This window comes from Natator depressus, chromosome 26 (genome assembly GCF_965152275.1).
Source record: "Natator depressus isolate rNatDep1 chromosome 26, rNatDep2.hap1, whole genome shotgun sequence".
NCBI lineage: Eukaryota > Metazoa > Chordata > Testudines > Cheloniidae > Natator > Natator depressus.
This window is the reverse complement of record NC_134259.1, coordinates 10,184,568-10,201,720: the sequence shown is the minus strand read 5'-3', so window position 1 is coordinate 10,201,720 and position 17,153 is coordinate 10,184,568. Positions and strand designations below refer to the sequence as shown.

Sequence of the window (17,153 nt, the reverse complement as noted above, 5' to 3'; positions counted from 1 at the left end):
CACAATAGTGTACTTTTAGGGCATAGTTTCAGTTTATCAAGATTGTGATACAATTCCACTAAGATATTTAATTGTTACTTAACCTAGTACAATCTCACCTTTTGTTTTTTTCTTCTGATTTTTGTTGACTGGTATTTCCATGTATCGCCACTTCATTGTATATTGCTGACAAATTACTATGTATTTATCTGAGAAGAGTGAATTTGTCTTCTCTTGAGAAGAATGAAATGTAATAACCACCGGAGTCCCTTGATCGTGTCCTCATAAAAGGCCAGCCAATGTAGCCTTGGCAAAAAGTCCATTGTGACTGAGTTGAAAAAAGTAGTTCAGAAACAGCGTTCAACTCAGAGTGAAATTTTTAGCAAAGCTTGTGGAGGCCTTATGCGTGTATCACAATCGCTTCTGAATGCTGCACCTGATCAATTTCAAAATTCCAGTGTGTGTTCTAAGAATCAGTGGCCAGAATGTCATGGAGGGGAATGGATGACGTGGGGGAAGTGGGAAAGGTGGTGCACGCAACGCTACTGGTGTGGGGAGGGAGAATGGGAGATGCTGGTGTGGGAGGAATAGGGGGGGCACAGACCCCATGGCAGAGAGCAGATTGGGGGAGGTTGCAGGGAGTCCCTGCAATAGAGGGGGAGGGAAGAATGGCACATAGGGAGCTGGGGACAGGGAGAAGGGAAGGATGCCTGGAGCCCCTTGTGGGTGCAATGAGCTCAGCCTACACAAGCTACAAAGCGTGCGACCCCTCGTTCAGGGATTCTCAAACTGGGGTCACAAGGTGGTTATGTTGGGGTCAGAGGCTTGCTGTGTGAAAGGGGTCACCAATACAAAAAGTTTGAAAACCACTGCCCTAGTCAAACAAATTTTAAACTACTGAAAAATGTAGCTTTGTATGGGAAGTCACTACATTAACAAGAGGATTATTGATTCTGCAGCCATAAACCCAACTTCCTATGTCTTAGACGAAAGGAGAGTGGCTGGAGAGAGAAGAAAAATGCAGGGGCACTAATCAAACAACTTTACAGTCAGTGTCTTCTGTATTCTATGCTTAAAAAAAAAAAAGTCAGTTTTCATTTGGAATAACTCCTCACCATTAAGATAATCACCATCTCCGTGGATATGACGTGAAAAGGGAAGCTAATAGAGACCACCTAATGCGTTTTTTCCCAAACTCGTCCAGGCTTAAACACAGAGATAAAGCCACTGTGGAAATAGCATTGCTAAAGTCGAGCTGTTCGCTTTGTTTTAGATCCTTTCCAGTTTTACTTTTATTGCAAGCTGAATTGGACTGAGGGGAATTCAGCCAGAAGCTCGTTGGAGCATTCATTGCTTAATTATGTAGCAGAATTCTTGTGCCTTTTTATGGTGGGTAGTAAAACCATTTACTATGGAGTCTGCTGATTTACCCAACTTAATACTCTTTGCAGGCTGGCATGCTGCTTTCTCGGCCCCACTGCGGCATGAGAGACTCCAGTTTGGGAGTGGACTTTTTTTTCCTATCAGACTGGTGGCGTTTTAGTCATTGTTTATATGCTGGGACAAGAAAGGGTGCTTGCATCAGAGTGCTTGCAGGCGAGTGACGGACAGGGCCTGTGATTGCAGGATGAGCTCTCCCTCCAGGTCAATATCAAGGAGCTAAGGGCGGTGCGACTAGCATGCCACGCCTTCCAGGCCTGGCTAAAAGGTCAGTGCGTAGCAGTTCTGACGGACAGCACCACTGCTGTGTTTTACATCAACAAGCAGGGTGGAGCCCGCTCCTCTCTCCTATTGTCGGAAAGCCCTCCGGCTGTGGGAGTTGTGCATAGCCGCCTCCGTTCACCTGGAAGCATCCCATCTACCAGGAGTTCAGAACGCACTAGAGTTCAGAGTGGGGGAAGGAACCCTGACAGTAGCATAATTCTTATCCAGTATGTGTGGAACTTAAAAATTGGAAAGGCATTTTACGGAATATGTTTGGCATTGTATGGAATATGTTGGGTGGTGAACCACTGGAATGGGTTCCCTAGGGAGGTGGTGGAATGTCCATCCTTAGAGGTTTTTAAAGCCTGGCTTGACAAAGCCCTGGCTGGGATGATTTAGTTGGGGATTGGCCCTGCTTTGAGCAGGGGGTTGGACGAGATGACCTCCTGAGGTCCCTTCCAACCCTGATATTCTATGGTATTGTATTAACCCAGCCCAGTGCTAATGCTAGCTATCTTGAAAGATAACTGGTTATGGTTGTTCTTTACTCGCTTACTACTGTAACAAAGGAAGATAGGTTATGTTAGTTTCTGGTTAGGAAAAAACAAAGCCGGTATCTTGTCTGCCGCAGAAACTCTCGTGATCAATATAGCAGGTCAGCTTTGACTTACAAGGCCTGAGGGGTCAGTGATGCAAAACCGCATTAGACAACGTACAAAGAATTTATCAAAGGAGAATATCCAAAAGCTTAACCTGAGCACACATGTTCATACTTTCCTAAATCAGGGCGTCAGTGTTTTACTTGAAAATTCAAACATCATGAGTTAATTAAAAAAAAAATAAAAATCTCCACAGCCTGGAACATCTCTGAACACTTCACATAACAGTTTCTTATCGAATATAGTTCAAAAGCTCAACTTCTGAATTCTTTTGTACTGATCTCTTCCAAGACAGTGCAGTTTTGCAATTTTATGATGTTTTAAAAAAATTAAATAATAATCTAAATTTATCTGTCAAGAAGTTTTGTGTCAAATGGAGGCAAGTTGACACAGCAGAAGTCCCAGGCTTCTGTGACTATTTAATATTCATAGAATGTGCTGATATCTAATCATTTGAAAGGAACAAATATTAAGCTTTGAATGCTCACAACATGTGCATGTTACAGATGAAGTTAAATTTACACAAGATTTGAAAAGCTTTTTCTGCATGGAGTAAATTGCCGGAATCAAGTTGAAACACTAAACTGACTTCATTATTGAAGAATGTTTTTGAGAGGTATATTAAAGGATTTGTAAAAGGAGAAGGGGAGTAGTGTGTAGGTAGAGGTGAGGAGTAGCAGCTTGTTTCAGGTATTACATATTTTGCCCTGGGTGCCAGTGTACTCAGTTTGTCTAGTGAAGATCAAAGGTATGAGGTGAATCATTTGCTCACAGCAAACACCATTTCTCTTCACCCAGGATATGGTTTAGATTTTTGCCACGAGTAGCCGATATAGGGACTCATACCCGAGTAGAAGCCTCACAATCCAAGCAAAGTCATGGCCATTCACATGTGGTCTGTGTGCTGCCCGTACTTAGAATTTTTAAAAAGCAGAGGTTTCTAAATTCTCTGTGTGGGCCATTTCTTGTAAAAGAATCTCATGGACCACCTCCCCTGCCAATCATATATCAACTCTTGATCCCTCTTCCTGCCTCTGAAGGTATGATGTTAACTCATGCATGTTCCTATTTCCTCTGTTTTCTATCTCCTCGCCACCTCCTCTGTTCATCTTACTCTCTGAAGTACCTCACTGAGGAAGGTCCTCCCTCCAGTTGTTCTGGCATTTCGCATTTCTAGTCCTAGTTTCTTTGGCTACTTGTTACCCCGAGCTGAGCCTGCTGGTTTTGCTCCTTTTCCTGTGCTGCTGATTCTGCCGGCATCAGGGCTCTCTTTTGTGGCAGTACAAGCAGCAGAAAAGCAGGAGTGTAGCCAGTGCCCCATGAGCAGGAAGTGCTCGATGTGCCAGAGTTTGATCTGTTTTTAAAGAGAACTATGTGACCATCTCTCAAAAACAGTCTGGAGAGAACAGTTCAAAGTGTTATTCTTAAATAGTTAAGCAACGTCTATTACTGTTTTAACATGTTGTGCAAGCTATAGCTTACTGAATACACAGAAAGATACAGATGGATGTCCTTTTTAAAACCGTTTGGGGAATTGATATAAACAAAATTAAACATGTCTTTTCTCTTAATATCCGTTCAGCTTCCAGATCCATTGCTCTTGCTTTCCTGGAACTTATCAGTTTTTACCTGCTTTATAGCTATTTACACATCAACTCGGTGATCAAACTATATATGCTTTTAATCCCAGCATGCAATTAAGGTGTGTCACTTAAGACTTGTCTACACTGGCACTTAACAGGGCTGCAACTTCCTCGCTCATGGGGTCTGAAAAAACACCCCACTGAGCGCAGCAAGTTTCAGTGCTGTAAAGCGCCAGTGTGAACAGTGTGCCAGCGCCGGGAGCCGTGCCTCTCATGGAGGTGGTTTTTTTAGAGCGCTGGGAGAGCTCTCCCCCAGCACTCTGCTGTGACTACACCATCAACGCTAAAGCCAGTGTAGACTAGCCCTTATTCAAACTATGTGAAGAATAACTTGCCTTTCACAAGCTAACTTAACACTTCATATACTGTACTTCTGCACATTCAGCCCCTCACACTTGTATTGTTTTAGTACATACCTGTTGTGCACAGCCTTTCCCCCATTGAATAAAGGTGGTCTTGTACCAATACCTGGTATCTGCATACAAGTGTTCAGTAACATTTGTTACTGTTAATAGCTGCTATTGCATTTAATGTCTTTCTGGTGGTTGGATTTTTTTTATGATGTCTTTTTATTCCTTAAATAAAAAATTGTTTACTTCAAAATTTCTAATAGTGGAAAAAAAGAGTAGTAAGTTGAAGATGGTTAACCTCATGAAAACCACACGTAGAAAGGTACATAGAAACAGTGTTATGATGTTGCAAACTATAAAGGTCTGTATTTTCTCTTTCCATTTCCTTCAGGTTACCTTTGTTTCAAGCCAGTGCTTTTGCATTCTTAGCACCTGCCAGAGCTATCCTCTCCTTGGAGAAGTGGAAGTGTAATAACACAGGTAAATGCAAGTCATGTATGCTTCCGGAATTTTAACCACGTGATAAATCACCCAGGTAACTCAAAATGGGACGTCGAACTTGCAACTCACCTTTGTGGAGAGATTAGGAGAATTGTTTGCCTTTTTGCTTTTGAAAACATGATTTTGTAAAAATGCTGTTGTGGAGTTCTGACTTGCTTTTAGTAATTTCCATGTCTAATACGCTCTTCTTGTAAATGAAGTATTTTTAAAAAAAAAAAAGCGAGAAGCTAATTATATCAGGGCAAAATCTCTGGCTTGTAGCGCTAAGGAAAATAAGGTGGGTTTTTTTGTTCAGTAAGTGGGGTCTAGCAGTGGTACAGGCCCATTACTAGATAGATATAGCAGAATTGTTGTTAACAATGCAGAAAAGGCAGACGTGTTGAATAAATATTTCTGTTGTGCATTTGGAACGAAGCAGGATGATGTACTCTTGTCACATGAGCATTCTGAAGTACTTTGCGTGCTACTATTAATTAAGAAGGATTTGAAACAACATCTACCGGGGATAAACTTTTTTAAATCAGCAGGATAACTTGCATCCATGAGTTATAAAAGATCTGGCTAAGGAGAAAACAGAAAATTCAGAAAACTGCTAATGTTAAATCAGTATTCAAAAATTAAAATAGTACTATACAATATCAAACCTTGTGTGAAGTGGAATCAGAACGGTCTAGCTGAGAGATCTTTGAACATAGTTGTCATTGAGGAATCACCATTGAATGGGGTTATTTCTAGTGGGGTTCCACAGGGATTACTATTAGGTCCAATGCTATTCAGCATTTTTTGTCAACCATCTGGAAGCGAATATAAAATTGCTGCTGATAAAATTTGCGGATGACTCAAAAGACCAACTGAATAGTAAATAATGACGATAGGGCAGTCATCTGGGTTGATTGGTAATCGGGACCCATATAACAAAACACATTTGACGGTATTGAAATACAAAGCGGTACCTCTAAGAATAAGGTATGAAGGCCATACCTACAGAATAGGGGACTGTGTCCTGGCAACTGAAAAGGAGTTAGAGGTTACAGTAGACCAGCAACTCAGCATGAATTCCCAGTGCAATGCTGTGGTGCACAGGTCTGACGCAATCCTGGGATGTATCAAAGGGATTAATGAGTAGGAGTAGGGAGATGATGGTTACCGCTGTACATAGCGTTGGTGAGACCAGCGTTGAAATAGCGTGTAGTTCTGCATACAGTCCTGATACCCACATTTTAAAAAGTACGTTGAAAATTTGAGGTTGAAGAAAAGAGCCACAAAACATGATTTGAAGGCTGGAGAAAATACCTTGGAGTGAGAGACTTCAAGAGCTCAATCTGTTCTGTTTATCAAAAAAAAAAAAAATTTTTTTTTTTTTGAGTGATCTGATTACAGTGTATAAGTACCTTCATAGGAAGAAAATACCAGGTACTAAAGGGCTTTAGTGAAGACAGACAGAACAAGAAGCAAGGGTTGGAAGCTTAAGCTGGAAGAATTAAAATTAGAAATTAGGCACACATTTTTAACAGTGCAGGTGATTAAACATTGAAACAAACTTCCAAGGGAAGTGGTAGATTCTTCATCTCTTGATGTCTGCAAATCGAGACTGGATGCCTGTCTGGAAAATATGCCTTAGTTAAATACAAGTTATTGGGCTCAATACAGGAGTAAATGGACAAAATCCTATGGCCTGCGATATACAAGAGATCAGACTAGAAGAGCTAGTCTTTTAGCCATAAACTCTATGCAATAGATGTTTCACTGTTATCTCTGCATAATGAGCCTGAATTTTGAGAGCCAGGTTTTGGTGGTTTCCACCTCAATGTCACCAATTAAACAAGCAAACAAACTGTAGGCCAAATTAGGCCTTCAGTGTCTCTTTTGCCCATCCCAGTGTCTTGAGAAGTTTTCCACAGATGCGTAGTTACTTTTTAAATGAAACCTGACCATCTGGTCTCTCTTTAAGTTAAAAAACTGAAGTCGGAACTCTGTCATTGCTCTCAGTTCAGTTTTCTACGGTAGATTTTAAGATCTTACCTGTGCAGAATGAGGCAGCTTGGCTTGGGGAAGGGAACAGCAGATGAAAGGGTGAAAAGAGAGTTTCCGGCTTCCTCTCATAGGCCCCAGATCCCTTTAATTAATTGTGACCCTCTTACTTTCATTTCTTCTTTTTGATATTTGCGACAGCTCACGTCAGGTTTTATATCTTAGAAGGTAGATATCCAAGTCTGTAGTTCAGAAAATCAGGCCCTGGACATTATGAAATTACACACAAATTTTCAGTGTCCATGGCAGTAAGCCATGCTAAGGAGCGTGATCTGCTTTCAACTGGATGCATCACGGTGCCCTGAAGCGTGTATTAACAGCCTAGAAACACACACCCTGTTGTGGCTTATTCCTGTATTAGAGATCAAATGAGATACTGGTTTCAGTTTATCGTTGAAAAGGACCCTTGCTTTGTGTTGCTCTTGACCATTTCTAACCTTCTAAAGGGGTCAGACACGAGCTGTTATTACACTCTAATGAACTAGTTAAATTAGTAAATGACAAATGTTTGACTGTTTTAGATGTATAAAATCAAGTAATTCTCCTGATGAAAACATTCCCATTCAGCTTACTGGGGTGAAAAGAATCCATAAGTGACTCTTACATTTGTCAAATTAGGATTTTCCACTCTGGTGTAATGGGTGCAATTGGTGGCTAGCCCTTAGGAAATGCTGCCTTAGTCCTCTGAGGATGTGTCTACGCTGCAAAGAAAACCCCGTGGCTGGCCTGTGCCACTCGACCTGGGCTCCCGGGCCTTGGGCTGCAGGGCTGTTTTGATTGCCATGTAGACTTCTGGGCTCAGGCCGGAACCTGGTCTCTGGGGCCCTCCCGCTGTGCACGGTCTCAGAGCCAGAGCCCAGAAGCGTAGACTGCAATGCAACAGTCACATAGCGTGAGCCCTGCGAGCCTGAGTCGCTGGCACAGGCCAGCCGTTGGTGTCTAGTTGCTGTGTAGACAGGCTCTGAGAGCTGATTGCTGGGACTGGGGTGTTTGGTTTCTCAAACATTGGTCAGCCTAAAAAATAAACTAGTGCTGAAGTATTAGGTGAATCTTTCACTTACTAAAAAATAAAAACACTCTGAATGGGACACAGAAATGAAAACGTGTTTGTTTTTTATTCCTCCAAGATGTAACAGTTACTAATGGCACAACAGAGCTGCTGCACACTGAGCATATCTGGTACCCCAGGATACGAGAGGTAACATAAGTAGTCTTTCTCTGTTGATCATCCCATTTCAGTTAAGGTTTCTCATCCATACCTCTGCATGTTCTTGTATTTTAAGTTTGTAATTTTGTCCTTCGCTACCATTAAGTGTGAATATATCCCGTTATCTGCTTTGTGCAAATTTTAACCATTCCAACTTCTTTATGCATTACTGAAAATGGAATGCAATGAGTCATTTACCACGTTCACAAAGACGTACAGTACAGTACACAAGGGAGACTAATATTCTGCTGCTTAGAATGCGCAGTTTGTGTTCACCAATAGCAGTTAAACACTTTAGCTGCTATCGAGCTGCTTGCCTACCATTGCTCAGTAATTCAATAGGCTGTTCCCCAAGGATAATGTTCTGCAGTGAGCAAATCACTTGATATCAAGGTTTCTAAAGCTGGATACAGTTCTGATGGAGATGCTGATGCTCCCCAGAGATGTGCTGAGTCTGCCCAATTCCTTCCCCACCTCCAGCATTTCAGTATGAACTTTCTCTTGTCCTACAGAGCCCAGGATGGGGGTTGTGCCCAGACATCACACTACAGAAGGATAGGTAGCATAGTCCAATTGAGGCATGTGTCATGGAACTTATCTCCCATCCCGTCGCTTGGGGCTGCAAATTTTTCCTCAATTTAAAACAACCCCTCTCTCTTCCCCATGTTCAAACCATAGCTACATCCTGCCAAGAGCCCTGCAGCCAAGAAGGCTGGCAGTCTCCTGAGACCACAACGCTGCTCTATGCCAGCTTCTAAGGAGCACTTGTGAACAATGCAGCATATACTCTGCCCCTAGGAGCTAAGAGCATCTCACCTCCGTGGCGCCACCAGCCCTTGCCGGTTCGATCTGAGAGCTTAAAGGTTAGCCTGGAACCCAGGTCTCCTGTATGACAGTGTGATGTGCTATCCACACAACTGCCAAACTGGCCCATTGGTCCGTTGGGTAACAGTTTTTTGTGGAGAAAAACATGAGTGTTATACGTAAGCAATAAGTCACTTAAACTCATAATTAGCTGTTGTATGACGAAAAACAGTTTGCTGAGGCCTGCTTTGTCACTGAATTCTTTAATTGCAGTTTATAACCCAGAGCCGAAAAAGAATATTTCGTTTCAAACTTAATTGAACTGTATTTTTTCCCATTCTTTGTGTATTCAGATCCAAGGGGCTATTATCATGTCCTCCTTAATAGAAGTGGTGATTGGCTTCCTTGGCCTTCCTGGAGCTCTCCTGAGATACATTGGACCTCTGACGATTACACCAACTGTGGCTCTGATTGGCCTGTCGGGTTTCCAGGCTGCAGGGGAGAGAGCAGGCAAACACTGGGGTATTGCTATGTTGTAAGTACCCTTGGATGTGGTTAATTGGAGCTGCATTATGAAGTAAGGATGCATACCGTTGTCACTCCACAGTGGTTCTCCTGCTCATGTCAGGGAGTGGTTTGCACAAAGGATAGGACATAGCCTTTAGTAGTAATCAATGCTTTGGTAGTTTTTGTTTGTTATATAGGTTTCCTGCGTTCACACTGAACAACTGTTAGTGAGGAAATATGCACAGCTTTAGCATGTGTGTGACTTTCGCCCTTTTATTTTTACTTTCTGTGTGTATTCCCTTACTTCCTTCTGCATTTAAATCCCTGCAGCAACTCTCAAGTTTCCCACTGTGGGCGGACTTCTCACTTCCTCTCCCATTCCATTTGTTGTTAGGGAACAGCAATTAAATAGTTGAGCATCGGCCAATAAATAAATCCTGTCCGACTGCTGCAATGCAGAACTTTGTACAAGACTGGAAAGTGTCTCCTCAGTCAGCTAAACTCAGTATATTTAAAAAAAAAAAAAAAAAGTCTCGTGAAAATACCTTCTCTGTTACGACATGCTACAGAGAGTTACGTTGCTAACTTGGGAGGCAGAAAAATACCTGTGAATGAACTGTTCTTCACTAAACAGGCAGTTAGTCCTGTTTCACAGGATTTTTAATTTCCCAAACAGTTTTCTGACGTCACATGTTGCACAAATCAGAGTCCCAGGCTGAAATAACTCACTCTTAGGATGCATCATAGTGTGTTGAGCACCGAGTGAAGACTGGGAAACATGAGTTCCTAGACTGTGCTTCAGTTGTGCATCTGGGATGCTGGTCTGTTTGGTGAATAAGGCCTGTCACAGTTCAGGACAGCTCCACCTGAATTCCCCCTGCATTGGCCAGTAAGGGCACCCACTGTGGGCTCCCGGCTCTTCAGCTGTTACCTCTTGAGTGAGACCTGTCTCTGTCTCCCTCCAGACTGGGGATTTTCCAGTCTGCATAGTTCCCTGCTTACGCTGTGACTTCCCAGCAAGCCAGACTGCCTAAACAGGCCTGCATCTGCACTTTGCGTTCTCCTCAGAGGCTATAAAGAGCTGTAATTGCCCAGTTCTAAGTTACCCGGCAGTTCTTTGTAAGCAAAAAGCTTTGTTCTTAAGATGAAAGCATTACAGAGAGAACCTATTAAAAACAATAAAACTCTGCATGAATGCTAAGAAGCTTACCAGAAATCACCCCCCAATCCAGCTAGGGCTCTGGTAAGTTGATCAGTCCTTCAAGCCTCACAAAGGGCTTTTTCTGTGGTTACAAGTTCATCACTGCTTTAGCTGAGAACAAGCACACCCATGAATAAGTCAGTCTCTCCTGTATACAGCTTGGATCTTGGATCTTCAGATTCTGAGAAAAGATAATCAGCAGACGGTGTTTCTCTCCTTGGGGTTTAATTTCAAAAGGTTGGGTCTGAAGGTGGGAATTTGCATTCACTGTCCCCCAGGTATTTCCTCGTAAATTCACTTGTTTGTCCCAGAAGTTCCTTCTTGTCTTGTTTAAAATAGTCCTTTGAAGCTCATCACACTTCCCAGGGCTTTCATTGGCCACGTCTCTCTTCCCCTCTCTTGCCCCCCTGAGAATTTACATCCAATCTGACAATACATAAACTTTGCACTCCAAAGGTGCTTAAACTTAATTCAATAATGTTTTGCAAGAATACTGCAGGAAAATTGCCTTGTCACAGGGCCTGAGGGCAAAATGTTCAAATTTAGTAATAATACTTCTGTGTTTACTTAATGTCTTTCATCCAAGGATCGCAAAATACTATACAGAGACTGCCAGTAAGCCTCAATATTTCCCCCTGAAGCAGGCCTAATATTACAGCCATTTAGTAGATCAGCAGGTTGAGACGCAAAGGTTTACTTGTGTTTGGTCCCAATGAGGCAATGGCAGAGCTGGAATTACATTTTGAGTTCTGACTCCCACTTTTGTGCTTTAACCACTGCCAGCTCTATCTCTGAATTAGGAAGATTGGAACATCTGTCATGTTTGGGTAATCCAGTTTTAGTTCTTACCATTACTTTTATTTAATACTATCGGCAACCAGTTGAACTCTGGTTTAGGGTGAGCTAGTTACACTTACAAAGGTAGTCCATCTTTCAGTAATGTCTTTCTTTGAAGAGTGCAAGATGTACCTCATATGCAAGGAAAGGTACCTCTTATCATTCATACTTTTGCAAGTATGAATGACACTACTCCTGTGCAGAACACGCTGTACCTGGAGTTTAAGAGAGAACACAACTTTTTTTCTACTGAATTAAAGGTGATTTGGAACAGGAAAAGATGGAAAGAAAGAAGCTTAAAATCTTGGAATTGGGGATGGAACCTACTCCTTTAGAATTTCAAAAAGGGTTTATATTTAGGACAGCTTAACTCAAGTTTTTATGTCGTTTGCATTCTGATTTGACTCACTAGAGCTAGATTGGCTCTCAAGATAAGGACTAGTATCTTGTTCAAGGTCAGCAGAGAATACCATAAGAGACTAGAGAAGCATATGAGGTCACTACTTTGGGTAGGACCTGGAACAGGCTTTCATTCAGGTCGTTTGTTAGTAATTTTTAGGCATTAAGACTGTTCTCCGCGATATTGAGCTTGAGTAAAATATTAAATACCGTGCCTTGTTGACCCTCTTCACAGTATGAGCAGCAGTGACTTAAAATCTTACAACAGTGCTAAATTAATATTTTTTTAAAATCCTTCTAAATTAGAAGTTTGCACTTGTGACCCTGAGGCAAGTCCAAAACTCGAGTCAGATGCTTTGGCCCAAGAAAAATGGTTGCTAAATACTAGAGCTTATAGGCATTATTGTAGTACAAGTAATGAACAGTATTATTATTATTATTAACACTAAAGTTTGAATGGAACTGGGAATATTGGTCTGCCTGGGAGAGAGATCTTGATTTTTTATTTTTGTTTTTTATTTGCCGTCCTACTCAACAGAATGGTGTGGGTGGTTTTAAGCAGTTCATGTTGCCCTACAACTCTGCATTACACATGCTGCATCTTCCCCTGCTTTGTGCTCTCTCTAGATGGATCTGCATTTCTTTCACTTTTGAACACTTTCTCCTTCTTTCTGTTACTGGATTCTCAGAAGTCATGACTTGTTTTCAGAGAAAAAATGTGTTTTCTGTAAAAACTTCGCAGTGGGATGGGAATTAGAGTTTGGCTTCACCAGAACTTACTTTCCATAAATCAGTTGTGCAGTTTTTATGTATTAACCTAAAGGATAAGTGAATTATACCTCTGTGCTAGAGAGCCAGCACAGGTTCTGTATATCACTTAAACCCTATTTTGAGAACTTAAGTGGTGTGTGAGCCTTGAGCTGTCCTTCTGCATAGGATGAAATTTCACCCTGTGCTAACGTGTAACTCATTAATGTTTGACTGTTGCACTTGGATGTTGGAGGGTGAATACACCACAAAATTTGAGCCTTTAAGAGCTGATGCTAGAACTGACTTTTGGTAACTTACTTAATGAATGTTTGTAAAGTGCTTTGGAGATGATAGGCTTTATGTAAGTACCGAGTATTAAGATCTCGCCATGTACTTGCCTCCAGCCTGTCTCTGACCTCCCCTTCTGCGTATTTAGCAGTGAGACTTCATAGAGTCCTAGACATCTGTGCTTTCACACACAGGCTATGGATAGTGGCAACACCCTAAAGACAGGAGTTACAGAGAACAATCTCTCTCCATCTCAGTGGCTTTCCCATCTCTGAATATGTTTCACTCAGTGGCCTAGATCTCTTAATCTCGCTCCCTCTGTTCTGACCTATTTACCTCTAACTGTATTTTGACAGGTTTCAGAGTAGCCGCCGCGTTAGTCTGTATTCGCAAAAAGAAAAGGAGTTCTTGTGGCACCTTAGAGAGGAACAAATTTATTTGAGCATAAGGTTTCGTGAGCTGCAGCATTCAGTGAATGCATCCAATGAACTGAGCTGAGATCACGAAAGCTTATGCACAGATAAATTTGTTAGTCTCTAAGGTGCCACAAGTACTCCTTTTCTTTTAACTGTATTATGACACTCTAAAGCATGTATACATATTTTATAGTATTGGATTTCTCATGACAATGGCTTCATACTTAAAGTATTCATTTTCTCTGTAAAAATGTTTTGTCTTGGTTAAGCACCAAAATATGCTGCTATACCTTGGCTGTAGAATGTCTGCAAGAGATTACAATATTATATTCGTAATGGGAGGGATTTTTAACGTACTGATGTGAATGATTTATGGCCCTTTTTTCTCTCCCTCAGGACTATTTTCCTAGTGTTGTTGTTTTCCCAATATGCAAGGAACGTCAAATTCCCCTTACCCATTTACAAATCCAAAAAAGGATGGACAGCCTACAGGTTGCAGCTTTTTAAAATGTTTCCTGTAAGTAATTCCATTTGTCTTTGATTTTTCCATACCACAGGTTATGGTGAAATAAAGTCTGAATGGACTCTTCCCTCCCCGCCACCACCCCACCCCGGAATTGGTGAAGACTATTTTGATTTTTCTATAACCAGCTGAGCAGATCACAAAAAATAATAATGGGGATAACGCCACAAATGCACTTTTAAGAAACTCCACAAAATTTCTCATTTAGTACAGGAAACGGTGACAAACCTCTAGTATTCATAGTCCCCATTCTTGCAGCTGGCTCCATGTGGGCTCACCCCTGTGCCTGTGCAGAGCCAGTTACAGGGTACAGGGTGGGAAAAGGGGGAGTGAAGGAGTCTGGAGGGGGAAGGAGAGGTTCACAACTTAAATTTAGCCTTCCAAAGTAGGGGGTGGTAAAGTTCACTATCTTCAGGCTTTGTGTAATATGCACTTGAGTTATGTGAAAAGCTTCCTTTTATGTTTTTGTTAAAATAAAAACTAGTGCAGTCATTCCTGAAGTACTCATTTGGAAGCATTCACTGATTTAAGAAGGGGGAAAAGTCGACTTGAAAGCTTTTCTAGATGCAGTTTAATTAAAGGAAAATCTACCCAAGAAGTTCATTATAGGATGTATTATTCTGGTTTTAAGTATGTCTGATATGTAGGTAATAGAGGTTTGCATGAACAAGTCACTATTGATGGCCATTTCCTTGTTGATAAATGGAAACGTGTGTTCACTTTAAATACTTTTTTTTCCTCCCCCCCCCCCCCCCCCCCCCCATCCGCAGATTATTCTGGCTATCCTGGTGTCATGGTTGCTTTGCTTCATCTTTACTGTGACAGACGTCTTTCCCCCCGACAGCACAAAGTATGGGTTCTATGCTCGCACGGATGCTAGACAAGGAGTGCTGTTGGTAGCACCCTGGTTTAAGGTTCCTTATCCTTGTGAGTATGTTACAAAATGTGTACAAGTGCTGGGAGTTAGAAGGATGCTCACGAGCTTCCTTTCAATGTTCCTTGCTAACATTACTGACCATGTCATACCATTGGGTTCTGATGTGTTTAGACAGTAAGAGGGATGGGATTTTAAACTGACCTATAGAAACCAGGAGTTTGAAACCTGGTTATGGCTTTCCCTTTACATACAAAAACAGCACAAGCCACAGGGTCTCATTCAGAGAGGTGCTGAGCACCCTCAGTTCGCCTTTTCTGGAGTAGGAGTTGAGGACCCTCAGTACCTCACAGGATATAACAAGATAACTATTGCTGTTTAATAACTAACATCTGTTTTTACGCGTTCTCCCACAAAAGAGTAACCTTTGATCAATGGATACGGCAAAGCAGCTACTGGGATTCCTGGGAAATGATGGGTTTAATTTTCCTTAACACTCACTTGCTGATGTGCAGTTTGTTGCGCAGCAAGCTGTGACTTTCATATATTCCACTGCTAATAGCACTGTAAGATATAGGTGATGTGGCGAGTGCATATAGCCCTGTTAAGCTGCTGAGGTCATTGAGAGCTATAGTGAGAACAAATGGATACAGGTGTCTCGATTTTAAGCCACCTAAGAGCATCACTTCAATGCACAGGTCTGGGGTTTTATATTTTGTTTTCCTGATTGAGCACATTTCTTCTTATCCACTTCTGATAATTATGATGAAAATTTTCAAATTTGGGAGCCTGAAATTGGGCACCACTATAGAAGTGACCTGGCTTTCAGAAGGGCCAAACTCCCATTGTCTTCTGTGGGAGTCTGAACAAGTCTGAAAATTAGACCACTTCTGTTTATTGGCCTAAATAATAAACCTAAGTGTCAAACCTTCAGGATCAAATTTGAAACTGTGGGCTGGTGTCTGAACTCCCTTACTCTATGTGCTAGGGGAATTTCGAGAGCACTGCACAATGTCCAAATGGAAGTATTTACAACCTGGTAATTTTAACCAATTAAATGCTGCAGTGTATCTTTTTACTTTTGAAATGTGAAAGTGGGTTGGAGAAACAGGATACCTGGGGCATAAGTGAGTTTTACAGTAAAACTATTAGACATTTATTCCTTTTGGTGATGGATCTAAAGCTTAAAATTGGTAACGGAGGACTTACCGTCACATTTCTCATTAACACAAATTGCAGTATTACAGCCAAATTTAATTGTGCCCCTTTTGAGGTGAAAGGAGCAATACCAGAAATGTGTATCAATACTATCACACAGAAATGAGGCAACTGTGTTTTGGTTTTTCGTGTGCTTTAGTTCATATTGAACATTTTAAAGAAGTAGTTTCTGAAGTATGTTTTATAAAATGTGATGTAAAGCAAATGAAGATTTTTCGGGGGGGCGGGGGAGAGGTGAGGAGGGAGGGTAGTGGTATTATTTTTCAAATCTAAGATGTATTAGACTTCCCTGGGTCACTCACTAATGTATGCATAACTTACACTGCTTAATTGGAAGAGTGCCTCAGTCTTTAAAAAAGATGAAAGCATCGAGGCAGTGGTTATGAAAACAATGGCAAGACTTTTCTTCAAATCAGGCTTATTTTAGTATTGTGAAGGTTTGGAGAGATGGGGTGTTAGTATGTGGATCATCACAGCTGGTAGTTTGTCCATTTTAGATCGTTAGCCCTTGAAGGCAGAGACCAAATGTGCAAACAAATCATAATTATGTGATTAGCCCACACTGATCTGACTCTCAAGCTGCAGCTCAAATCATTGAGATTTCTCATGAAAGCAAGCAGTTTGTTTTTAAACATGGCCAAGCCAGTTAAAATGGTTTAGTCTCTCTAAAAACTGTAGTGGTTTACATTTAAGCAAGTGTTTCTGCCTCTCATATCGAGTTGAACTAGATAGAGTTTTAATGAATGATCTTCATAGGCGATAGTCATGCAGTCTGCAATGGAACCAGTGTTTTTACATCTTAATAGCTAAATTATTGTCTTCAGTAGAACAAAAGAGATTTCAGTTTTCTTCTCTTCACAGTTCAGTGGGGGTTGCCAACGATTTCAGCGGCTGGAGTAATAGGAATGCTTAGTGCAGTTGTTGCAAGCATTATAGAATCAATCGGAGATTACTATGCCTGTGCAAGGTTGTCTTGTGCTCCTCCTCCACCTATTCATGCAATAAATAGGTAAGTCACTTGGAAAAGAATAAGCATAGTATTATCTGCTGTCATGGCTGCTTCATACTCTGGCTGACATAGAGTTTTGTTATCAGATGTTTTGGTATCACATTTTACAATATGATCAAGTCTAGAACCCAATGATCTGATTTCTAAAACATAACTACTTTGAATTGAGCTGTTTTATGAAATAGAATACTCAAAGCCCAATCCTGAACCTGCTGAACTCAGTGGAAGTTAGACATATGGCTTCAGTAGGAGC

The 17,153-nt window shown here is 41.3% G+C and overlaps 1 protein-coding gene across 2 annotated transcripts in view; it reads left to right on the top strand.

The window, feature by feature from the left end:
- SLC23A2 (solute carrier family 23 member 2) overlaps window positions 1–17,153 on the top strand; it is a 109,430-nt gene that overhangs the window by 78,104 nt on the left and 14,173 nt on the right. For both annotated transcript variants that reach the window (XM_074940224.1, XM_074940223.1), the window contains exons 7-12: window positions 4,727–4,815; window positions 7,995–8,065; window positions 9,232–9,413; window positions 13,673–13,793; window positions 14,570–14,726; window positions 16,753–16,900. In XM_074940224.1, the coding sequence (XP_074796325.1) occupies window positions 4,727–4,815; window positions 7,995–8,065; window positions 9,232–9,413; window positions 13,673–13,793; window positions 14,570–14,726; window positions 16,753–16,900 (768 nt within the window). The remainder of the gene's footprint in view (window positions 1–4,726; window positions 4,816–7,994; window positions 8,066–9,231; window positions 9,414–13,672; window positions 13,794–14,569; window positions 14,727–16,752; window positions 16,901–17,153) is intronic.